The following is a 26,752-nucleotide window of genomic DNA, read 5'->3' on the forward strand; positions in this document are numbered from 1 at the left end:
AAATCATGTTGTTACCACAGGACTGTGGTAAACAAAGAGAGCACACGCTGGAAATCACATTTCCAAACTAGAGAGAATGGACTCCAAGCAGAGTTCACTGCCACGACACAGCACTGAAGAAACAAATCTCTAAATAGAAAAAACAAACTGAAATAGTTCTGAAAGTGTGTAGGACTCTGTGTACAAGGCCATTAACCACAACATTTTTGGCAACAGTGAAGAACAGAAGACATCCCAATGGCCATCAACAGGGTTTAACTTGGAATTTGTACACAGTGAAATTCAATGTTAAGGAGAATGAGGTCGAGCTATTAGTAACTAGGGGGGCTTCCCTTTCCTGGTGGCTCAGGCGGAAAAGTATCCGCCTGCGATATAGTAGACCCAGGTTCAATTCCTGGGTTGGGAAGATCCCCTGGAGAAGGGAATGGCAACCCACTCCAATATTCTTTCCTGGAGAATCCCATGGACAGAGGAGCCTGGCTGGCTACAACCCATGGGGTCGCAAAGAGTCAGACACACCTAAACGACTAAACATGCACATAAGTAACTAACGTGCATCAAGCAAAACAGGTATCTTTAGTTTTTAAAAAGAAAACCCACCTACTAGCATCACCAGGCTTCCCAGGTGTCACTAGTGGTAAAGAACCTACTTGCCAATGCAGGAAACATAAAAGACACAAGAGGAGCCTGACTGGCTACAGTCCACAGGGTTGCAAGGAGACGGACAAAACTGAAGCGACTTAGCACACACTTGCATCACATTTCCATTCCTCTATAACCTGTTTCTATCTCCTAAGAGTTGGAGACTATGAGAGTCGACCATCACCCTCAGACGTCAATGTAACCATCCATCAACCTGGGGGTTCCCTCGAAAAGGTACCATTTCTCCTCCACCAGCCATTCTCCCCCCATACACACAAGTCTTGGCCCACGGTTGGGCCCAAGGATAGCCCTGCAGAGAACAGACAGTAATCCAGGGAAGCTCTATTACAAGTTCCTCTGTTCTTGATGATTCCTAAAAAGAACTTCAGGCAGCACCCCAAGTTTGATCTTTTATCTCAACAACAGCTCTCTCTGTCCTGTGGCTCTGCAATCCACCCTATATTGTGCCCTCACTACTCACTATGCAATCTAGTCAAGGCCTCTGAAAAGGCAATCCACTCCACAGTTCTTTTCCTCCAAGTAAGACCACCCCCCAAAACCTCCTGAAAAATACAAAACTTTACTTTAAGCCCCTATCACCCCTAGAAGGACACATCCTTTCTACTCATATCAAATCCCCACCAGGAAAGCCATCACCCAACCCCATCCGGTCCCCCACCTCCAATACTTGCCCTTACCATGATCTTGTTGGCACCTAGAATTCTACCACTCTTAACATCTGAAACCCCAAAATACAACTCCCTAAACACAATGTCATGTTCTTCTACACCACACACACATCTATTTCCATTAAAACTGTGAAGAAAAAAAAACTGTGACGGTTTCCAGCCCCACGGCCATGTGCTTTCTCCAGGCTGGCAGCCTCTGCTGCATTGCTCAGTAAGGAGTACACCGGCCGTGGCTCCAATGACACGCTCACCAATACGCTCTGCAATGCACCCTTCTGCACATCTCACTCACCTGGTCGATCCACACCTGGTCCTGCATGAAGATGGCCTCTTGCCTCCTCCACTCCTCCTTCGAGGCTGCCAACTGCTGCTGGACTACCACACACCACACAGCTAGCCTCATGAAAACACCTCACCTCACTTCAGCTGAGCCCTTACTGCAGTCCCACAGCCTTTTTCTTATCCTGAGTTGCTGTGCCCCGCTGGACACACCCCTCACGATGCCTAAGTGGGCCACATCTTCGCCACCCTTGTCACATTCCCTTATCACACCCCTGCCAGTCCCCTCATGCTGGAACCCATCCTAACTCAGTAAAAACTGAAAATGCCTCCCACCCCTTTCTGATCATCATCAGAACGCTCCATCTAGAGCCACTCTTACCATACACCTGCATTTTCAATCCATCTCCTCTTAAATAATAATAATAAAAACAACAACAGCCACCATTTACCAAATACTTACTTATACCAGCCCAGTGTCTTGTACTATACATCTATTACTCCACTGAAACTTCACTAGAGCCTGGAGGACTAATGGGGTCACAAAGAGTCAGACAAGACTGAGCACAGCATGGCACCAACAGCCCCACACAGCAGTTACAAACGGGCCCAATGGTAAATGTGTCAACCAAAGTCTGGGGCCAAAATCCCAACATCAGTGAATGGCAAAGCCAAAATTAGAACCCACATCTGTCTGACTCTAGCACCTGTGCTTTAGCATTAATCACCTTGTTACCTTGCTTGGTCAGTCTCCCTCTCTCATATATAAATCTACTTAACCTACAAAAATACTCAAACCATCGATCTTTTTGTTAAAGAGAGGGGATGTTCTCAATTCTTTTCCTCAAGTTATCACCATATCTTTCTTTCCATTCTCTTTCCTGTCAAAGTTCTTGAAAGAGTAGGTTCTGCCTGCCACCATTTCCCCCCATCACTCTGCAACCCAGAACTGGTTATCTGGCCTCTGACTCCCACACCCGCTGGAAAGAGCCCTCAGGGTTATCAGTGGCAGCCTCCTGTGAGTCCCTCGGCTTGGCCTAATGCTTACTCCTCTGGGCCCTTTAAGGCACTGACTTGGCTTCTAATAAGCTGCATTTTCTTCTCTATTTTTTTTTAGAAAAAAAAAAAAAAAAAAAACTATTTGCAATTTATTCACAAACAAAGAGTCAATACCTTGATACACAGAGACTTTCCCTCATCAACTTCATCAGTTTGTATAGGAAAAGTAGAATAAATCAGTTCAGTTCAGTCGCTCAGTCATGTCTGACTCTTTGCAACCCCATGAATCACAGCACGCCAGGCCTCCCTGTCTATCACCAACTCCTGGAGTTCACTCAAACTCATGTCCACAGAGTCGGTGATGCCATCCAGCCATCTCATTTTCTGTCATCCCCTTCTCCTCCTGCCCCCAATCCTTCCCAGCATCAGAGTCTTTTCCAGTGAGTCAGCTCGTCACATGAGGTGGCCAAAGTATTGGAGTTTCAGCTTTAGCATCAGTCCTTCCAATGAACATCCAGGATTGATCTCCTCTAGAATGGACTGGTTGGATCTCCTTGCAGTCCAAGGGACTCTCAAGAGTCTTCTCCAGCACCACAGTTCAAAAGCATCAATTCTTCCACGCTCAGCTTTCTTCACAGTTGACTCTTATTACCGATTTTCAAAAGAATGGGTCAATTTTCAAAAGAATGGGTTGATTTCCAAGGATGATCAATACAGGTTTGTTTTTTTTTAAGTATCATAATAAATTTGTGGAGGTAACCTTATTTAATGTGTAATCAATCAATCTGTAGTTATTTTTATTGGTAGTTAGATTGTCCCATCTTTGGCTAATAGGAGTCACTTCAAGTTGGCTTCTGTGTCCATCTGACATGACTCTAGTAGCCTTTGACAGCTTCCTTGATGTCTGGGAATTTTGCTGCTGCTGCTGCTGCTGCTAAGTCACTTCAGTCGTGTCCAACTCTGTGTGACCCCATAGACGGAAGCCCACCAGGCTCCCCCGTCCCTGGGATTCTCCAGGCAAGAACACTGGAGTAGGTTGCCATTTCCTTCTCCAATGCATGCAAGTGAAAAGTGAAAGTGAAGTCGCTCAGTCGTGTCCGACTCTTAGCGACCCCATGGACTGCGCCTATCAGGCTCCTCCGTGCATGGGATTCTCCAGGCAAGAGTACTGGAATGGGGTGCCATTGCCTTCTCCAGGGAATTTTGCTAGATACTGTCAAATTCTTAATCATAGTAGTTACATTATCTCACCTTCTCACCAGCCTTTCATCAGAATATGATGTCAAGCTTTAGTTTCTTAACTAATCTAACTAGTGAGAAATGGCATCTCAGTGTAGTTTTATTTTTAATGAAGTATCACTGATTTTTTTATTCCCCATTCAACTCTGATTTTCCCTAGTCTCCCTTCCTGGAAGAACTTACTTTCCTTTCTGCTTTCAAATCTTAGTGACCTTTCAGGGTCCCACCCTCTTCTCTTTGCCTTCTACATGGTGGCTGTTGCCACAACCATCCATTTCTAGCTTTCCTTGTCCCTGAATTCTACATTTCCTAGGAAGTTCTACATTCCCAATTTCTAAGTCCTTTCTGGACTTATCCATGTACTTACCTGGAATCAGAAAACCCAACATGAATAAAACTAAACTTATTTTCACTGCCAACCACATGGCCACACCCCACCCCAAACATTTGCAGCTTCTATCTGAACAAATATGTCTATTCAGGGGCATAAATGAGAAGCATCAAAATCATATTCAAGGATTCCCTATTCCTCTAGCACAGACCCAGGTGATCACTGCATCCTATCCATCCTGCCTCTAGAAGACCTCCATAAACTAGCAGCCCTCACCTGTCCCCAAGCCACGACCCTCACCAGCTCTTTTTGCTGCTGCTGCTGCTAAGTCACTTCAGTCGTGTCCGACTCTGCGTGACCCCATAGACAGAAGCCCACCAGGCTCCCCCATCCCTGGGATTCTCCAGGCAAGAACACTGGAGTGGGCTGCCATTTCCTTCTCCAGTGTGTGAAACTGAAAAGTGAAAGTGAAGTCGCTCAGTCGTGTCCGACCCTTAGCGACCCCACGGACTGCAGCCTACCAGGCTCCTCCATCCATGGGATTTTCTAGGTAAGAGTACTGGAGTGGCTTGCCATTGCCTTCTCCGACCAGCTCTCTTTAGGGCATGATAATTCCCTACTATCTCTGCCTCTAAGTGACTGCAGTGAAGAGGTGCTTTTGTTTTGTATTGTTTTCCAACTCATACCTACCAAAATTTCTACAATGAGCCAAAAACAGCTAAAAGTTCTTTCTGGACCACCAGAGTTATTTGGTTAATGTGCAAATTCTCTCTCCAAAAGAAAATTACTGATCTTGAATGAAGGTCAATTCCTCAGCACAGCCTCCAGTCTTCACAGGCTCCTGTTCTCACCTTTGGTCCCATCTTCCACTGCCAAACATCCTTGCCTCCAGTTTTCACAGGCTTCTGCTCTCCCCTTTGGTCCCATCTTCCACTGCCAAACATCCTTGACTGCCATTCACTGAGGCCCCACTACACTGCCTGCCACCCCCAGAATGGCTGTGCACTGCTCCCTCCACACAGGCCCGCATTTCTGTCCGCAGCATTCCTCCTTCTTTGTCCCCCTTTACAAGCCTCTGTTCTTCCAGCTCAGTCCCAATGCCCTGTCCTCTCTTTAGGAAAAAGCAGAGGTTAAAGGCCTGGGCCACAGAGACAGGGTTCAAACCCCGGCTCTGCCATTACTAGCAGTGTTACATGGGAGCAAATTCCTTAAGTGTTGAAGCCTCAGTTTCGACATCCACAAAATAGGATGGAAGTGAATTCAGACTCACTTTGAGGTTAAGAATAAAGTATATAAAATATAAATGTATTAAACTCCATAATCAAAAGACACAGAATGGCTGAATGGATAATCCAACAAGAGACAAATGAAAATGAAAATAGAACATACCAAAATTTACAAATGCAGCAAAAGGAGTACTAAGAAATTTTATACTGATAAGTGCTAACATTCTATGAGAGGAAGATCTCAAACAGCCTAACTTTACACTAGAAAAAGAAACCAAATTCAAAGTTGGCAGATTAGACATAAATAAAACAGAAAAACAATAGAAAAAATTAATGAAATAGTTGATTTTTTGAAGTTAAAAACTGACAAACCTTTAGCTAGACTAAGAAACAACAAGACTCAAGTAAGTAAAATGAGAAATGAAAGGAAACATTACAACTGATGCCACAGAAATTGGAAAAGATCATGAGGGACTATTATAAATGACTATATGTCAATAAACTGGATAACTTAAAAGAAATAAATAAACTCCTATACACCTAAAAACTTTCAAGTCTGAATCAAGAACAGAGAGCTTGAACAGATCAGTTACATGTAAAGAGATTAAACCGGTAATCAGAAAGTTCCCAACAAAGAAGAGCCCACAACCAGATAGCTTCAGCAGATGACTCTAATGGTGAATTCTACCAAACATTCAAAGAATTAATACCAATAAAAAAAAATCTAAGAGGAAACAATTCCAAACTCATTTTATGAGATTAGGATCACCAAAGCCAAAGACAATACAAGAAAACTACAGGCCAATATATCCGACAAACACGGATGCAAAAAACCTCAAAAAAATTAACAAACTGAGTTCAACAGCATATTAAAAGGGTCACATAACATGACATGGTGATACTTATCCCTGAGATGCAAGAATGGTTCAACATATGCAAATCAAACAATGTGATATATCACATTAACAGAATGAAGGATAAGAATCACACCATTGTCTCAATAGCTGCAGAAAAAGCATTTGACAAAAAACACTGTCATGATAAAAAAAAAACAAAAAAACAAACCTCTCAACAAATTAAGCATGGAAGCAACGTACCTCAACACAATAAAGACCATATATGAAAAGCCCAAAGCTAACATTATCTTTAATGGTAAAAAACTGAAAGCTTTCCCTATAAAATTCAGAACAAAGCAAAGATGCCCACTCTTGCCATTTCTATTCAGCATAGTACTAGAAGTCCTAGCCAGAGTAATTAAGTAAGAAAAAGAAAATGCATTCAAACTGAAACGGAAAAAGTAAAATTATCTCTTTCTGCAGAAGACGATCTTATATGCAGAAACCCTAAAGAACAGCATCCAAAAAAAAAAAACAACTGTTAGAATAAATGAATTCAATATAGTTGCATGATAAAAAATCACCATACAAAAATCAGTCACAAAAACAACAAACTACCCGCAAAAAAAAAAAAAATCAAAGAAACAATCTTATTTACAATAGCACTTAAAACAACCTAAATTCTTAGAAACAAACTTCACCAAGGAAGTGAAAGACCTACACACTAAAAACTACAAAAAACTGATAAAAGACATTTTAAAAGACTTTAGAGGAAAAGACAGTCCATGTTCAAAGACTGGAAAAATTAATACTGTTAAAATGTCCATGCTTTCCAAAGCAATCTGCAGATTCAAGGCAATCACTATCAAAATCTCACATTTATTTTTAATAAAAATAGGAAAAAAATAAACCTAAGATTTATATGAAAGCACAAAGGACTCCAAATAGCCAAAGAATTCTGAGCAAGCAGAAGACTCTTGAGAGTCCCTTGTACCGCAAGGAGATCCAACCAGTCCATTCTAAGGGAGATCGATCCTGGGTGTTCATTGGAAGGACTGATGCTAAAGCTGAAACTCCAATACTTTGGCCACGAGTTGACTCACTGGAAAAGACTCTGATGCTGGGAAAGGTTGGGGGTGGGAGGAGAAGGGGACGACAGAGAATGAGACGGCTGGATGGCATCACCGACTCTGTGGACATGAGTTTGAGTGAACTCCGGGAGTTGGTGACGGATAGGGAGGCCTGGCGTGCTGTGATTCATGGGGTCGTGGAGAGTCGGACACGACTGAGCGACTGAACTGAACTGAACTGAAAACAAAGTTGAAGGTTTCATAGGTCCTGATACCAAAATATGTTACAAAGCTGCTGCTGCTGCTGCTGCTAAGTCACTTTAGTCGTGTCCGACTCTGTGTGACCCCATAGACGGAAGCCCACCAGGCTCCCCTGTCCCTGGGATTCTCCAGGCAAGAACACTGGAGTGGGTTGCCATTTCCTTCTCCAATGTGTGAAAGTGAAAAGGGAAAGTGAAGTCGCTCAGTCGTGTCCGACCCTTAGCAACCCCACGGACTGCAGCCTACCAGGCTCCTCCATCCATGGGATTTTCTAGGCAAGAGTACTGGAGTGGCTTGCCATTGCCTTCTCCGATGTTACAAAGTTACCAAAATCAAAACAGTATAGTACTAACATTAAAAAAAAAAAAAGACAACAGAACAGAGAGCCCAGAAATAAACCTTAGAATATCTAGTCACTTGACCTTCAACTAGGTTGCCAAGAACATACAATGGGGAAAGGATATCCTCTTCAATAAACACTGTTGGGAAAACAATACATATATGCAAAAGAATGAAACAGGATTCTTATTTCACACCACATACAAAAATAAACTCAAAATGAATTAAAGACAAATGTAAGACTTGAAATTGTAAAACTCTGAGAAGAAAACAGTGAAGAAGACTTTTAGCTTCAGCAATGATTTCTTGAATACCAAAAAGGCGGGGTGGGGGTGCAGGGGAAGAAGGCAAAATAAACAACAAAGTGAAAAGGCAACCTATGTAATGAGAGAAAATGTCTGAAATTCATATATATGATTAACACTCAAAAGATACAGGACACCTTATCTTACAATTTAGTAGCAAAATGAACGGACAACTCTACTTAAAAGGGGCAAAGGGCTTGAATAGACACTTCTCCCAAAAAGACATACAAATGGCAAACTAAAACATGGAAAGGTACTCAATAATCACTAATTACCAAAGGAACTACAAATTAAAACTACACTGAGATATCACCTCACCTTTTGGATAGTGATTATCAAAAAATAAATAAGTAAGAAGTGTTGGTGAGGGTACGGAGAAAAGGGAGTCCTTGTACACTGCTAGTGGGAACACGCACTGGTGAAGCCACTACGGAAAACAGTACGGTGATTCCTTGAGAAATTAAAAATAGAACTACCATCTGATCCAGCAATCCCACTTCTGGATATATATCTAAAGAAACTTAAATTAGGATCTCAAAGAAATACACATGGATTCCTACATTCTTTTCAGCATTATTTACAATAGCCAAGGTATAAAAGCAACCTAAATGTCTACCAACAGACAAATGGATAAAGAAAATATGGTATATGGATTCAATAATGTTATTCATCCTCAAAAAAGGAAATGTTATCATTTGTGACAACATGAGTGAACCTGGAGGATATCATGCTATACGAAATAAACCAGATACATAAGAACAGATACTACATGATCCCATTTATATGAGGAATCTAAGTAAGTCCTAGACACTTATACACTGTAATGCCTATATTGCATACTTAAAATTTGCTAAGCGGGTAAATCTTATGTTAAGTATTCTTATCACAAAAAATTAAAATAATAAAGAGGATGAAAAGAAACTTTTGGAGGTGATAGAAATGTTTATGGCACTGATTGGGTTGATGGTTTCACAGGTATATACATATATATATCTCCAAACTCCTCAAGTTGTACACATTAAATATATACAGTTTTTTGTATGTCAACCACATCTCAATAGTTTAAAAAATAAAAATAAATTAAGTATATTAACTATCATAGTTCAGAGTAAGCAATTACTAAATGGTAGATATTATTCATTATTACTCAGTTCTCTCACATCTTCCAGACAAATATGCCACTCTTCTCTCAATTCCTCCAACCCACTGAACATCATCTACATCACTTTATACATTATAGCAGAATTATGTATCTGTACATTCATTTCTTTCACCAGACGATGAGCTCTTCTGAAGCAGGGACTACAGTGCATTGGTAGCCCCCAAATCAAAGTCCTCAAGAGAGTGTCACAAACAGTGGAACTGTTTGCTTAAGTGTTAACTGAAAAAAATAAATGAATCAATCAGTCAATCTAGCTATGATGAGGCAGATAATAAAATACCAGTGGAACTGTTTGCTTAAGTGTTAACTGAAAAAAATAAATGAATCAATCAGTCAATCTAGCTATGATGAGGCAGATAATAAAATACCCTATCTCAGTCAATAATTACAAGTTCACTGTTAGGATTTTTCCAAGACTGTTGTCTGGAATGTGAAACCAAGTGGGCCTTAGGAAGCATCACTACAAACAAAGCTAGTGGAGGTTACAGTATTCCAGTTGAGACATTCCAAATCCTAAAAGATCATGCTGTTAAAGCTGCACTCAATATGCCAGCAAATATGGAAACTCAGCAGTGGCCACAGGACTGGAAAAACGTCAGTTTTCATTCCAATCCCAAAGAAGGGCAATGCCAAAGAATGTTCAAACTACCACACAATTGCACTCATCTCACACACTAGTTAAGTAATACTCAAAATTCTCCAAGCCAGGCTTCAAGAGTACGTGAATCGAGAACTTCTAGATGTTCAAGCTGGATTTATAAAAGGCAGAGGAACCAGAAGACAAATTGCCAACATCCGTTGGATCACAGAAAAAGCAAGAGAATTCCAGAAAAATATACTTCTGCTCTATTGATTACGCCAAAGACTGACTGTGTAAATCACAACAAACTGGAAAATTCTTAAAGAACTAGGAATACCAGACCACCTTACCTGCCTCCTGAGAAATCTGTATGCTGGTCAAGAAGGACCAGTTAGAACTGGACATGGAACAACAGACTGGTTTCAAATTGGGAAAGGAGTATGTCAAGGCTATATATTGTCACCCTGCTTATTTAACTTATATGCAGAGTACATCATGTGAAATGCCAGGCTGGATTAAACACAAGCTGGAATCAAAGTTGCAGGGAGAAATACCAATAACCTCAGATATGCAGATGATACCACCCTTATGGCAGAAAGTGAAGAGGAACTACAGAGCCTCTTGATGAAAGTGAAAGAGGAGGGTGAAAAAGCTGGTTTAAAACTCAACATTTAAAAAATGAAGATCATGGCATCTGGTCCCATCACTTCATGGCAAACAGATGGGGAAACAATGGAAACAGTGACAGACTTCACTTTCTTGGGCTCCAAAATCACTGCAGATGGTGACTGCGGCCATGAAATTAAAAGACACTTGCTCCTTGTAAGGAAAGCTATGACCAACCTAGACAGCATATTAAAAAGCAGAGACACTACTTTGTGACAAAGGTCCATCTAGTCAAAGCTATGGTTTTTGCCATAGTCATATATGAATGTGAGAGTTGGACTATAAAGAAAGCTGAGTGACGAAGAATTGATGCTTTTGAACTGTGGTGTTGGAGGAGACTCTTGAGAGTCCCTTGGACTGTAAGGAGATCCAACCAGTCAATCCTGAAGGAAATCAGTCCTGGATATTCACCAGAAAGACTGATGCTGAAGCTGAAACTATAATACTTTGGCCACCTGATACGAAGAACTGACTCATTGGAAAAGACCCTGATGCTGGGAAAGATTGAAGGCAGGAGGAGAAGAGGACAACAGAGGATGAGATGGTTGGATGTCATCACTGACTTGATGGACATGAGTTTGAGCAAGCTCCAGGAGTTGGTGACAGGGAGGCCTGGCGTGCTGTACCATGGGGTCACAGAGTCAGACATGACTGAGTGACTGGATTGTTGTCTGAAATGTAAATAACCCTGGGAAGAAGTAAACTGTTATGAGTCATTCTTATCTTACTGAGGCAAAGAAAAAAAAGTAAGAAATCTGAAGCGAATGCAAAGGATACGCCATTCCTCTGATACGTTTGATCTTTCCTGGATCTATGAGTTGAATAGGCTTCAGGATCTTCCTCACAGGACATGAAAAAAACACTTCACCTCCTCCTCCAGGCGGCATTCCCCGTCGTACAACCTGCAGACATAGTGAAAAAGAAGAGGTCAGGATTCAACAGAGTGGCTGACACCCAGTCAGGCTGGTGTACACCAAGAATGAAAACCAACATTAGAATGCAGAAGGCTTTCGTACCCAACTTGTCCATCTCTTCAAGATCAAGAGCACCTAATGGTAGCTCCACAGGGGCACATGCTGAGCAAGGGGACTATATGGTGTGTCAGAAAAAGCAGTAGACACAAAGCCTACATGTTCCAGTCAAAGCCAGATAGGTCACTTCACCACCAGAACTTGTTTCCTCAATGTTAAAATGAGGGACTCGTCTAGCTCATCAGCTTACCCACTTCTTAACCACCAAGAACCCTTTTCTCCTCTTCTGGAATTAAATGGTCTATCAAAACTCAAAAGTTTTGAGTTATTAAATAAAAATGAAGTAATTTCCCTTCAAAAAGCAGAGATACTAAAGAGCTTAAGATATCCAGTGTTATCACACTGGATTGATATAATTCCCTTAAATAGCAAACAAACAGATGCTTAAATTACTTCAACTAAGTTTTGAAAGTAAAGTACTAAAAAGTCTCAGGGACATGCATATTGGTAGGCTCTGGACACAAATCAAAATAAATGATCCAGATCAGAGAGGTAGCATGGTCAGAATCCCAGCTCCATGACTTATCAGCTGAGTCGTATGAGTCAAGGAGTTAATGTATGTAGAATGCTGAAAACATATCCTACCACTAAGTGCAATATATCAATTACTCTTGTCATTATTAAAGGGACCCTTTCAGTTCAAAGTCTGCAATGCTAGGTTCAAGAATCCAGTGGGTCTTCTTATAATGGTGACTTCAGACGTGCCACACATACACACTGAGCCATACAGCTCCTTCAGTGAGTTGGTAAGAAAATATTTCACACTGATTTATGCCACCAACAATCTGGACATTCGTACCTTTAACTCAAAAGATTCACCATCAATCCCAAACTGTTTCAGCAGAGGGAGTGCTGTTGCCTTCAGAACATCAACCTGTAGAATAATTTCAGAAAAAAAAAAGTTTAGATAAACCTTGAGATGGAAAGAAGAAAGAATCCACAAAGCAGGTTAAGGCTTAGGTTCCAGGTAGATGAAGCAGTCTGGTAAAGAGAAAAGAGGCTGGCTTACAACTGAGGGCATGGGTTGGCTCTGCTCTCGACTAAAGACCATGATTTTATAAGCCACTGGCTTCTCTGAGCCCCTTTTCCACACTTACAGTAGTATACCCCTACCTTATAAGTCATCATGAGCATCACAAGTTATCATGCAAAAAGCACCAGGAAACTGCTGGGCTCATGCAGAAAACAAACTGAGACCTTTGCTCATTCTTACAGGTATAAACACTAAGCAAAAAAATGGCCTCTTTAAGTATTCTTTATTCAACATGACTATTTCATGTTTAGAGTTGGTGGCACTCCAGGCTAAAGTGAACCAACTATTCAACCTAACAGTTCTACCTAAGGATGCTGCTGACACCCACACACAGGCAGTTAAAGGTGGTGGTGATTCTACAAGGCAGTGGGGGCCTCAGAGGGAGGACAGCCTCAAATTGCACCAAACAGCGCAAACCCCTAAGTGCAATGAAGACATCCACAGGTGATGGCAAGACACTATCAAGTATAACTGCTACCATCTCCTCATTCAAAACTCCAAGGAGGTCTGCGCTCCTTCCTTATTCATTTGCAGATTCCTCACAGAGGATAAGGTGATATTCAAATCACGTTATCGAAGAAGTCAGTGACTGCTGTCTCAGCAGCAACTAGGGAAACAAGAGCAATCCCTTGCTTGTTCCCAATGGAACAAGAGATGTTTCTCAGCCCTGCAGGGGCTGATCCCACACCAGGAAGCACTGAGGGCAAGCAGCACAAGCAGAGGCTCTGGGAAAAAGCCCTGGTCCTAGTCCAGGCTCCAGTTTGCTGTGTGGCCTCAAACAAGAAAACCCCCTTGTCTCTAAGGTAAGGAGCTCAGCCTGCCTGTCTCCAAGTTGCTACCAACTCTTACATGCTAAGATTCAACAGAACAATACTCCAACAGGGCTTTATGGCAGAGAACAGTCCCCAACTAAATATTCGTATATCAGAAAATTAACCAGAAGTAGAAATGAACTACGTAGCCCAGGAACATGTTCAGCATGGATCAGGAGGGGCAGAAGCAGTTACTGGGAAAATCCATTAAAGATTAGCTAATTTCAATTAAATATTAAAGCTACACACAACACAGAAACTTAAAATAGGCATTTGGAATTGCCGAAACCAAGAAGAATTCAATCAAGGCTAGTATGAAGGGCAGCTGGGGAGAAGACCAAGCCAGGTTCTGGAAAAGGCGGGGGCTGCAAGGATGCCAGTTACTCTGTCAGCATGACTCCTGAAGCTAGGCAGCCTCCAGCTCTCCAGGGGAAGAGAAAGGCAAGGGAACAGAACACCCCTGCTGGTTCATCCTACCCACACCTGGAGTCAAATAGGAGGAAGTCAAATTGACTCTGAGGGCCAGTCAGGAGCCCAAATATAACTCCTGGTGTGGTCCTGTCTCCTGGGTCACTCTGCATCTGACACGAAGGGCAGGCCCCTTGCTGTGGTGGGACAAGGGCTGGAAAGGCAGCTGTGGGCTGGAGCCCCACTCTGCCTCTTACAGCCTCTGAGGCCTGGACACTTTCTCCTCAGGGCTTTGGCTGCCTGCTGTAGAAAGAGGGGCCCGACTGGAAAGTTCCATAACCTCCTCAGGCTCCACACACTGGATCTAGCAAAGTGGGGGTGGTCTGTGGGTTCTGTTTCAAGGAAACCTATCTGCGTTACTCTGCAGTCAGAGAGGAAAGGCAAAAGTCTGACCAAAGTGGAACCTCAGGGCAAAGGCATCACCCTTACAGTCCAATCAGTCAACAGGTAGAAATATGATCAGACCCATAGCTTCCCAGGTAGGCCTAGTGGTAAAGAACTTGTCTGCCAATGCAAGAGACATAAGAGACTCAGGTTCAATCTATGGGTCAGGAAGATCCCCTGGAGAAGGAAATGGCAATCGAGTATTCTCCAGTATTCTGTCCTGGAGAATCCCATGGACAGAGGAGTCTGGCAGGCTACAATCCATAGGGTCGCAGAGAGTCAAACATGGCTGAAGCAACTTAGCACACACCACAACAAACAGAAAAAGGGAAGAAACCTGTTCCCTTCAGTTCCCTTGTCTGAAACAGTGATAAGAGCATGAATCAAATAAATACAGATACTGACAGAGGTCCAGCTACACAAGTGGCCAGGACACAGCAGACTTCACGCGACTTCTTTTCCCTGCCAGGATAGCCCTGAAAGAGGACGGACTCTTCACTCTCCATCTGGCCAACTGCTGGCACCAGTACATATCAACTGGAGGCACTAGTATCAAATCACTGAGACTCAAAAGAGACCTCCTAGAATTTTTCTTCTCAAAATTTCCCTCCATTTCTTATCTTTTGTCTCCAAAATGTCCCTATCCCTTTACAAGACTCATCCCATCACTGCTGTTTCTATCCTCTGGATATCTGTAGGTGGCCTTGTTAAGCCCTTCTACCCTCTTCATTTTAACTTTTTCCTTCTCCATTACAGCCTACAAACAAGTGCAAGTTTCTCTCACTTAAAAATTCCCAACCTCAGTTCTTAAGGAGACATCCTATCTAGCATTCTGGAAGAATCTCCCAACCTTCTATGGTTCTATTTCTTATTTATCTGAACCTGTGCATGATTTTGCACCCTAATGACACTGTTCTCTTAAAGCTCAACAGAACTTCTCACTGCTGCATCTGCTCCAAACAGTAATTCCCAACTGGACATCTCCCATGGATATCCCATCAATATCCCAAGAACAGGACCAAAATCAGACACATCAACTATCACCCCGTCACAATTTTCCTCTTTCCTGTGTCAAACTCTTTCTGATCACTATCCTTTCAAGTCAACCGTGACAGAAATCATGGAGTTACCTGTGACCCCTTCCTCCTATCCCATCTCCAATTAGTTTTAGAGTTATGAAGCCCCTCCCTCCACACTGTCCTTCATATCTGTCCCTACCCTTCCACTTCCCTCTGCATTAAGTTCATACTGGTTGACACCTTGGCAATCCACCCTTCTCTCAGCTCTACAGTTATCTTCCTAAAACCATGACTGACTCTAGGGCTTCCCTTCCTCTTGAAAGCCCTCCCCAGCCCTCAGCACTTGGCTTGTGTGTCTGCCAGAGCCCAGAGGTATCCAACCTTGTGGTCTCCCTGGCTGTGTTCACAGCTGTTCACCCCATGAAACCACATTCCCTATGGGCAGAACTCATCGTATTCATCCCCGTGTGCAGACAGTAGGTGTGGACATAAATTGATGGGGAAACCACACATTAAAGAGAAAGTTCAAAATGAAGAAGCCACAGGCTGAAGAAGTTACGCTTTATCCAGGATTAGGTGTATTTATTTTATCTGGGCTAGAGCCAGGTACTAACCAAGGTCATTTTAGCCCTGTAGCATGCGAAAACAACAAGAAAGCCTTTTAATATACTGCTAGAAAGAATAAATACTATTTCTAGGGAATCTGTCTATTAATCTTTGTCATTGTTAATATATAAATATGTAAATTTTTAGTACTGTCAGTGATAACAGCTTTTAAGATCACTGGCGATTATAGAAAAGAGTACAAAACTGGTATACATGGTGCCAACATCTCCTGTCTGCTCCAGGGACTTTTCCTGAGAGTCAAGACACCTACCCCTCCCCCTCCCAATCTGAAATAGTAGAGGTCTCCTCTCTTAAACTGAAGAACCCATTTCCTAGAATCTTCCGGAAAAATGCAAGAAATAAGCAACCACTTGAAATTACTTTGAAATTCTAAACAGTTTACGCAGCATTCGTTTACAGTTAAGAATATCAGATCTTGCACTCTACTTTGGATCCTGGGAAGAGTTTATGTACCTGAATCCTAAGAATTCAGGAATAAACCTTTTATTGCCAAGAACATATTAATCATGTTTATAACCTCATCAGCATCCTGGTGAATACCAGCAGTCTCTGCTTTGGGGCTCACTGCACCACCTAACTGGTCTTCCCTGGTTAGGGAAGCCACACGCATCTGCCTCCGAAGCCACCCCTTCAGTGGTCTTGTTCTAACGTCTGCAGAGATGAAGACAAGCATCCTCAGTTAAAACTTCACATCATGGCCCTCAGCTTGAAGATATCTTCTCTGGACAGCAGCGCATCCAAAGGTAGGGATCACTGCCTCACTATGAAAGGTCTAAGGCAGGCCTGCTCTAATCCATCAATCTCCCTCTCCCCAACCTGTCTGTCTTTCTCCCTCTCTCTCTCACACACACCCACAATAAAACCCATCCCAGACTGGCATTAAGACAGCTGTGGTAGCCACAATGAATATTCTAGTTGTACAATAAACTATCCTCCCCACAAACATAGCATGCTTAATAAGAAGATCGCTGCTGCTCACACACTGGCAAAGCTCATATATACATACCTTCCCTGCCCTTATGCTCTTTCTCTAAATCTGCAAACTCTTCTCAGAAGAAGAAAGTCCTAAAGTGTACAGTTGAAGCCTAAGTCAATATTATGTTGCAGCATGCCAAGAAGATATTATTCTCTTCCTAAAATTTTGATCTGCTGCCTTTCAACCATCACATGACCTTATGAAAACTCCACTCTCACACACTTCAGTCAACAGAGCCATATTTCACGTCAAACATGATGAGACTGCAAGCATGTGTTCGGAAGGTTCTTAGACATAACAATGAAAGGAACCTTGAAGAAGATTAACAATCGTCACTGAATCTGATGATTATGAGTCTTGGCTCATCTGCCTTCTGGAGTAATTAATCTCTAAACTTCAAGTTAAATAACAAAACAAATAAATTCAACAATAAACTGTGTTTTATCAGGAACTAGTTTCTCAGAAGTTAGGTGTGACAGGAGACAAAAATCAGTGTGGTGTGGCCTCACTACTCACCGAAGGGTCAACCTGGTCATTGGTCACTCCTCGCAGAACTATTCTCAGCGGGTGCTTCATAAATGGAGCCAGGCAGAGCAGACTTTCCAGATAATACCCAATGCTGCGAAGAACGCTGCAGTCATGCTCCATGGACCCACCATACAAGAGGCCAGGCTGATAATATAAGGTCGTTCCTTAAAACAGAGGAAAGAAAGTCAGCAGAAGGAAAAAAAAAGTGTCACAAAGGCAACAAAACAGTCAGTCCCAAGGGGAAAGTCTGGCAAGGGCATCCAAGAGTTCAAATGCCATTCCTGAGAGCCCACATACTTCACTCCAAAAGCTGACTCATTACTGTCAAGTCCTTGTAACAATAATAAACTGTGAGTGTAATTTAATAAACAGTAATAAATTAAACCCCTCCCTAAGCCATCTGAATTGCCAGAGTCATGGCAGGGCACAGAAGAGATATATCCTAACAGGCACTCTAGTCTCCCAACAGCATGCTCTCAGATTGTGCCAATGTTGGGGTTTACAAATGATGTTCTAAAATCATCGTGCCAGCAATCAGCTTCTTCTAGGCCCAGGAAATCAGATTTCCCAATACCACAGTCACCAAACTAGGTACCTAGAGAAGGCAAGTACTTTATGGCACTCACTTCCATTAATAGTTAACTATTTTAATTTAATAGTAACAAATGGAAAAGTCTAAAATTATTGAACTATTTTAGTGGAAACACTTTATCTTTCTTTATTCTTTCAAATATGCATATCATCCAAAAAGTTTCTTCGTAGGTTTACATATTAGAGGAAAACCCAAATAAAATATGCTAGATGATTCAGGGGATATGAAGTAATGAACACAATATATTTTTGATACTAATAATCCCTGGTCAAGTTCTCCTGGCACAATTTACCAATAAAGAAATTTAACATTAGAGGAAGGAACTATGTTCAATCACCAAAAGGAAAGCAGCTCTTGGGAGTTTGACACAAGAAATATAGGTTTCACTATATTAAAAAATCAAAATCACAATAATCACAATCAGAATCATATTCTAATCAAAGTTGGAAAACTCTACTTTAGTTATTCTAAATACTATTTATGACACAAAACAATCTTTTAGGTCCAAAAGCCCCCAACTCCCAAAGACTCTATAATCACTACACTCTGCACTAAAATCTGTCTATGCTGGCAAATTAACCAAATAAGAAACTAACCAGATCATCAAAATGAAGGCTGGGCAGTGGTGGGGTGCGGGGGGAGGCAGGTAGACACAAGAGGTGAAAGGAAGCAGGATCATATAAATATCTTATTTCTCAACTAAGCTGTAGATATGACCCCAAAACAACAGAATTTCTTGTCCTCTCAATCACCAAAAAAAATCGCTGGAAACATTCCCAGCAATTTCAAAGTAAAGGAGTCAAGGAAGACTAAAGGAATCATAGCTTGCAAAGGGCATCTGATGTTTTACTCCTGAAACCTGTTCTCTGTGAGGTATGGCTGAATGCAGCTATAGATCAAGCCCCATGGCCTCTTATAAAGCCAAGCTTGTCTTCTCCCTTAACAGAGGCAACACACAGAAAAGTTCAGTTTACTCTGTTGAATACATGTGCAAAGGCAGGTAGCTCATGGAGACAATCAAAGCATGTTTGCCATGATCATCTATACAATGTAGATAATAGTTTCTAATAGCAAAAAAAAAAAAAAATAAAACTAGACAAAAAGCTAGAAACAACCTAAATGTTTATCAGCAGGGAACAGTCAAATAAGTTATCATGTATCCATACAACAGAATACAATGTAAGGCCACTGAAAAATTGAGATGGACCTGCATGTGCCTGGCAAGCAAATTCCCTGAGACATCTGTGCTAATAAAAAAACAGCTGGTTGCAGAACAGTATGAACAGCCTGATCCTCTTGATAGTTTGAGATACAAAAGTGCCCATGGAAGCAAATACATATAAAGGAGACCAGGACAAAGTCCCCATGGTTGCCCCTGGGAGAGTGAATGGAAGGGGAAACAGGTAAATGGATTTTCACATTTTTTGCACATACTTGTATAAACTTATTTTAAAAGACAAAATTAAAAAAATTAAAATTCATCACATATAGCTACCTCAGAGAGTTTGTTGTAAGATTTTATTGTGACTACATAAGCTACATGGATATTGAAAAGCTGTACATAAAGTTAGGTATAAAACACTTTTATTGTTTAAAAGAGAGGAGGTGCTTGTCTGTTTATCTGAAATTTTCACTCTTCTCACTTCCTTAAGTCAAGTATATGTCCCTTAAATTGGCAATTTCACATACTATCTTCAGACAATCATATCACAAACAGGAAACTGGATCTTTCCATTCAAATACAATATTTATACCATTAAAAAGAGTGAGTAACAGAGGAATATTTAAGTAGTATATGTAAGTGCTTTCAGGAACGGGAAGAAAAGGAGCTTACCTGTTTGGTTTATTTCAATTCGAGAACCATTAGTTACTTTGTCCAACAGTCTTATGAAGCTGGCTTCAAAATCTGTGGGGAGAAAAGAAAACTGATTGGCCTCCAATTAGGTAATCATTTCCAGACAGCACATCCCATCCAAGTACTGCAGTGCAGGGTAGGTTACTTCCTGCATCACACTGGGTTCTTCACAGGACCTGGGTGAGCACATTAGCTAAGGAATCTGAAGCAGTTGAGAAACACTGACTAGCATTTGCATATTTTGCTGTTGCTGTTGTTCAGTCGCTAAGTGGTGTCCAACTCTTTTGCAACCCCATGGACTTGGCCCACAGGCTCCTCTGTCCATGGGATATCCCAGGCAAGAGTACTAGAGTGACTTGTCATTTCCTTCTCCAGGGGATCCCAACCCAGGAATCAAACCCGTGTCCCTTGCATCTCCTGCATTGGCAGGCAGATTCTTTACCACTGAGCCACCTGGGAAGACCATATGCACGTTTAGTAGAACTATTAAAAACAACTCAGTTTTTGTATTCCACCAAAAAATAGGAACTCTACCAGCAATCTAATAGGATATTAATTTCAGCAGCATAACACCCATTTGTTCTGATCTCAGGAGTGTGTGCCAAATGAGAGAAAGAACAGAAAGCAGGAAAGAATTTTAAAGTCAAACTCTTACTTGCTGCAGAATACCCTTCAATCTCAGAGACAGTAAAAGGTCACTGCCTCTCTCGTTCAACAAAGTGCCCCTTCTCCCTTCCTCTATTATCTTATTGATCTAGAACTTTCTAATCAGTTCAGTTTTTAATTTTATTACAAGGTGCCTGAATATACAGTATTATTGTTACCTTTTTAATGCGTGAAAAGATTAGAAGAAAAAAACACCAAATGTTAATAAATAGGTTTCTCTTCACAGTAGCATTTTATATGAATTTTTCTTGTTTAAATTTTAATAAGTTTAAATTTGCTTCAGTTATTTTTATGAATAAATTGTTATCAAACCTGTTGAGGTTTGGCAGAAAACAAAATTCTGTAAAGCAATTATCCTTCAATAAAAAATTAATTAAAAAAATACAAAAGCTGGTTATTCTCTAATATGTGAGGCGGTAGATTGTAAATGTGAAATATGAAAAGTCAGAGAGAAGAATCGGGAGTATATGTTCTCTGTTCTCCTGAATTGATATTATATACATACACACACACACGGAGCTTTAGCTTCAACATCCCTCCCATAAACAGAAACAGGAAGACCAAGTCTTCTGTACTGAAGGCATGGTGACCGCCTGATGCTTTCAGGCAGTTCCTGCTGCTGCTACTAAGTCGCATCAGTCGTGTCCAACTCTGTGCAACCCCACAGACGGCAGCTCACCAGGCTCCTCTGTCCCTGGGATTCTCCAGGCAAGAATACTGGAGTGGGTTGCCATTTCCTTCTCCAATGCATGCATGCATGCTAAGTCGCTTCAGTCGTGTCCGACTCTGTGCGACCCCATAGACGGCAGCCCACCAGGCTCCTCTGTCCCTGGGATTCTCCAGGCAAGAACACTGGAGTGGGTTGCCATTTCCTTCTCCAACGTGTGAAAGTGAAAAGTGAGAGTGAAGTTGCTCAGTCTTGTCTGACTAGTAGTGACCCCATGGACTGTAGCCCACCAGGCTCCTCTGTCCATGGGATTTTCTAAGTACTGGAGTGGCTTGCCATTGCCTTCTCCGCAGGCAGTTTCTACTCCTCCAATAAACTAGCAGAGCTTGAGAGCACAGACCTTAACAGTAACCTAAACTGATCCCAAAGGGGGAGCAGATCAACAAAGCAATTCCCATCCACCTGTTGTTACTTAACTCTGTCCCATAACTCCTGTCACAGCAGATTCTGCAATCTGTACAAAGAGCACTAGGCTAGAAGTCAGAGAAGCTCCCTTAAGTCCTGAAATAAGGCATAATGGCTAATAACAGCAGCTGTGTATTAATGCTTACCTTATGTAATCCTCATAACCACTAAGCAGGAAGTGCTTCCAGTTTTACAGAAGGCTAAGGCCCAACTGGCAGAGTCAAGACTTGAACCCAAGTCTGCCCTTCTCTAGAGTCCACACTCCAAACCAAACCAGGGCTGGGTTTGCCTCGCTCAGTTTAATGTCTCAAAGCTGACCTCCTCCTCCAAAAACTCATACTACCTTTCAACTGTAGGCAGTGATCTACTGAAGGTCCTACAGATGACTTAAGGAGTCCCCAGTCAACATTTATCTTTAATGAAATTAGAACAGAATAAACACCATCAGTTACATAGTAAGGGTGTTGTTCATGAAATTTTAGTCTCAGTTCAATATATATTTGTATATGTATTAGGTTACGGTAGAAGTAGCACCATGAAAGTTCAAAGGTTAAGTCAGCTACAAAATTGAACTACATATTATTTCTATGGTCTTTTTATATAGAATATTCTATGTTTCTAATGTAGGCAGGATGTATTAATGCCATGCCACTGTCTACCTATCTTTATAGAAAATGTAAGGTATTCTGCACAAAAAAAGAAAACTTGACCTGTTCAAGCTTTCAGGCTATCTAAATGGGTGAGACAAACAAGCATTTATGAATAAAGTCCAAGATTATAAACTCCATAGCTTTTATAAATTAGTAAAGAAAAGAAAACAAAAAATTACTTTTAAAGTAGGTTTTTGGTTTTTTTTTTGTAATCCACAGGGGCTCTTGAGCATGAACACAGTTAAAAATGCCCAGCAGAAGAACACAAGTAGGAAGAAAATGAGCACATGTGAAGACCTCAAGACAAAACCATCCCCAGGTCACAATAAACAGGTGCTTTAGAAGCAGCACCTCAAAGAACCAATGCAGAGCTACTTCCTGAATCCTAGTAACTGTGAAGATACAGCTCCATCACCTGGTACAAAAAAGATCTCAAGTTCGCCTAATAATAGACTGAAGCCTCAAACTTCGTTAAAACAAGACGTGTAGGATTCCCTGCCACCTCACTTCTTCAAGACTGCTCCTGTACAGAATTCTGTACTCCTGTACAGAATTTCAGATATCTAGCATTAGGGAGGAAGTTCCCCCAAAAGCACAACTTTACTAGATGGTTTAAGAACACATAATTAGGTTACACAGCTGTAAGGAGAATCAACATGAACGCCATAATGGTCAGGAGACTGGCTACCACTGGCGGCATGGAAGGGAGAGGTAAATAAAGCAGGTCAATGAAGGTGTGCACAATGTTCTATTTCTTAACCTGGATGGGATCACACGGATGCTCATTTTATAATCCTATAAGAGCTACTTTTATGTTTTATGAATTTCTCATGTTATTATACTTCACACTTTCAACAAAATTGTCCCATTTAAGACCTTTAATTTCAGGATTCCTTAAATACTACCTCCCATACATAATGACCTCCCTTCCCTAGACCCCCAAAGAAGGGAGTTCATTATTTCTTTAAAGGGACTGGTAACTTGTAGAGGACTCGATACTGGCACTAAGTCTGATACATTCTTCATCAAAGAAAAGCAAAAAGCCATTTCTTAAAGGAGGGGACTGAAAAAAGGAATACAATCCAAAGATCTACCCTTTAAAAACAAGGAGCAAATCTCAAGAAACAGATTCAACTTAAAAGTACTGTGATGACTCAAATAAATTATGACACATCTATATACCAGAACACTCTGCAGCTATCAAATTAGTGAGATTTTTCATACACTGATATGAATCATCTCCATAGTATACGGACTGGGAAAAAAGTAATATGCAAATGGCCTTTGTCTGAGAAAGGAAACAGTGCCTATTTGCTTATTTATGGAAAATCAGAGCCCTGAAAAGAAACACAACAAACCAACAACACCGGTTGCTTCACATGGAAGGAAAATTGAGAAAAGAAACAGACAGACTGTAAACCGCTTTGTCTGAATTTCATGTCATGTGTACACATTTTTTAAAAAATACATAAAAACTAAGTTGAAAAAATAAATAAAGGTATGGTAACACAACTTAAAGAACCAATAAACACTGCTCTCATTTAAAAGTCTGTGAAAGGTCTTTATAATACAACGCAGCCATCATTTTTTAAATAACTGCTTAATTACAAAAGAAAATGTTCACACTATTTTGAGGAAAAAAATTTTTAAGTAATATATACAATGTGATTACAATTCCGTCAGAGACAGAACTAAAAGAAAAGACAGCAAACTATTAACACATGAAATTAGGAGTTACTATTTTCAACATTAAATACAAAAAAGGTAGAAATTACAAATACATACCCAAGTCTCAGAATAAATTAAAGGATGCTCACTCACTTGGAAATAATACTTATATAAAACATTTACATATTTTATATAATTATGCAGAATGTGACAAATAATAAGTTATTTGAACTTAAATACATCCCATCTTTCCTAAATTGTAAATCACGTCAGTTCAGTTCAGTGGCTCAGTCATGTCTGACTCTTTGCAATCCCATGGACTGCAGCATGCCAGGCTTCGCTGTCCATCGCCAACTCCCAGAGCTTGCTCAAACTCATGTCCATCAAGTTGGTGATGACATCCAACCATTTCATCCTCTGTCATCCCCTTCTCCTCCTGCCTTCACTCTTTCCCAGCAACAGGGTCTTTCCAAATGAATCAGATCTTCACATCAGGTAGCCAAAGGATTGGAGTTTCAGCTTCAGCATCAGTCCTTCCAATGAATATTCAGGACTGATTTCCTTTAGGATGGACTGGTTGGATCTCCTTGCAGTTCAAGGGACTCTCAAGAGTCTTCTCCAACACCACAGTTCAAAAGCATCAATTCTTCGGTGCTCATCTTTCTCTATAGTCCAACTCTCACAACCATACACGACTACTGGAAAAACCATAGCTTTGACTAGATGGACCTTTGTCAGCAAAGTAATGTCTCTGCTTTTTAATAAGCTGTCTAGGTTGCTCATAACTTTTCTTCCAAGGAGCAAGCATGTTGTAATTTCATGACCACAGTCACCATCTGCAGTGATTGTGGAGCACCCCAAAATGAAGTCTGTCACTGATTCCACTGTATCCCCATCTATCTGTCATGAAGTGATGGGACCAGATGCTATGATTTTAGATTTCTGAATGTTGAATTTTGAGTCAACTTTTTCACTCTCCTCTTTCACTTTCATCAAGAGGCTCTTCAGTTCTTCTTCGCTTCTTGCCAAAAGGGTGGTGTCATCTGCGTATCTGAGGTTATTGATATTTATCCAAGCAGTCTTGATTCCAGCTTGTGCTTCATCCAGCCTGGCATTTCGCATGATGTACTCTGCATAGAAGTTAAATAAGCAGGGTGACAATATACAGCCTTGCCATACTCCTTTCCCGATTTCAAACCAGTCTATTGTTCCAAGTCCAGTTCTAACTGTTGCTTCTTGATCTGCATACAGATTTCTCAGAAGGCAGGTCAGGTGGTCTGCTAGTACCATCTCTTTAAGAATTTTCCATAGTTAGTTGTGATCCACACAGTCAAAGGCTTTGGCATACTCAATAAAGCAGAAATAGATGTTTTTCTGAAACTCTCTTGCTTTTTCTATGATCCAATGGATGTTGGCAATTGATTTCTAGTTCCTCTGCCTTTTCTAAAACCAGCTTAAACATCTGGAAGTTCACAGTTCATGTACTGTTGAAGCCTGGCTAGGAGAATTTTGAGCATTACTTTGCTAGTGTGTGAGAACCCAATTTATAAATCTTTCTGTGGCCTTTTAAGGAAATCTTTGCCTTCACCAAGGTCATGAAGATGTTCTCCTTGAACTTCTATTTTCATGTGGAAACTATTATATTTAATAAATTTATTCCTCATGGTTTTTGAAACAGTTTACTGAAAGATGGATGTTCAATTTTGTCAGGTGTCTTTTCAGTAGCAGTTAAACTGGTTATGTGATTTTTTTTCTCATTTTTGTATTTAATCTTACATTTAATTATGTTATACTTTTCCATGTGTTTTATCTGTAGCCAATTCTTGGGATGTACCCTTCCTAATAATAGTGGATAGTTTAAAAATTTGTTATGATCTATTTTTTAAACATTTATTTAGGGTTTTTCATTTGGCCTCATTAAATGGGGTTATTTTGTAATTTAATTTTTGTGTGTGCGGTGCTCTTAAGTACCCTACAATTGAAGTCATCTCTATACATTCTTTTTTGTTCTTCAGAATGTGTAAAATAATAAGAATTATTGTTCTCTGAATACTGGGGGGAATTTTTCTAGCAACTTCAGTGCTCTTTTCTATTTATTACTTGGTAAAGTTTTGCATTCTTTTTGTTTTGGTTTTCTCTTTGGTTTTGTCTTTAAAAATTTCATTTTATCTATTTTGATTTGTTATCTTTTTACATAACTATGTTAATTCCAAATGTATTAGTAAATAAAAGAGAACAGTCTACCACAAATGTTCTTGATCTTTTACATTAATTCTATTTTTTATTTTATCAATCATACTTTCTTTCCTTTTACAAATGAATGAGGCTATTGATTTGTTTTGTATGTTTTTAATGAATTAACTTGATGTCTTTTGCTATTTTCTATTTTGTTTATCTCTTCTTTTGAAATTATTTTCATTTAGTTTTTGGCTTGTAATTTTGTTCCATTTCTAAATATGTTAGTTCATTGTTCTGATGCTTTTCTTCTTAATTACCAAAGTGTTTACAGTGGTAAATTTTTCTTTGGTAGGCTCCCATATATTTTGATAAAATTGATATCTCTTTAATGTTCTTCTTCCAACAACACAAGAGACGACTCTACACATTGATGTCGCCAGATGGTCAATACTGAAATCAGATTGGTTATATTCTTGCAGCCAAAGGTGAAGAATCTCTATACACGCAGC

General features: G+C 40.6%; 1 protein-coding gene across 1 annotated transcript in view; it reads right to left on the minus strand.

Moving 5' to 3' along the window:
* The window catches only part of RCL1 (RNA terminal phosphate cyclase like 1), a 77,674-nt gene that overhangs the window by 37,472 nt on the left and 13,450 nt on the right, over nucleotides 1-26,752 (minus strand). Inside the window, exons 2-5 of the mRNA XM_055428280.2 lie at nucleotides 19,929-20,000; nucleotides 17,491-17,666; nucleotides 12,455-12,529; nucleotides 11,402-11,526 (exon numbers count right to left, since the gene is read on the minus strand). Coding sequence (XP_055284255.1) covers nucleotides 11,402-11,526; nucleotides 12,455-12,529; nucleotides 17,491-17,666; nucleotides 19,929-20,000 — 448 coding nt within the window. The remainder of the gene's footprint in view (nucleotides 1-11,401; nucleotides 11,527-12,454; nucleotides 12,530-17,490; nucleotides 17,667-19,928; nucleotides 20,001-26,752) is intronic.

Source organism: Moschus berezovskii, chromosome 7 (assembly GCF_049115385.1).
Source record: "Moschus berezovskii isolate FMDL1 chromosome 7, NW_MosBer_1.0, whole genome shotgun sequence".
NCBI classification, from domain to species: Eukaryota; Metazoa; Chordata; class Mammalia; order Artiodactyla; family Moschidae; genus Moschus; species Moschus berezovskii.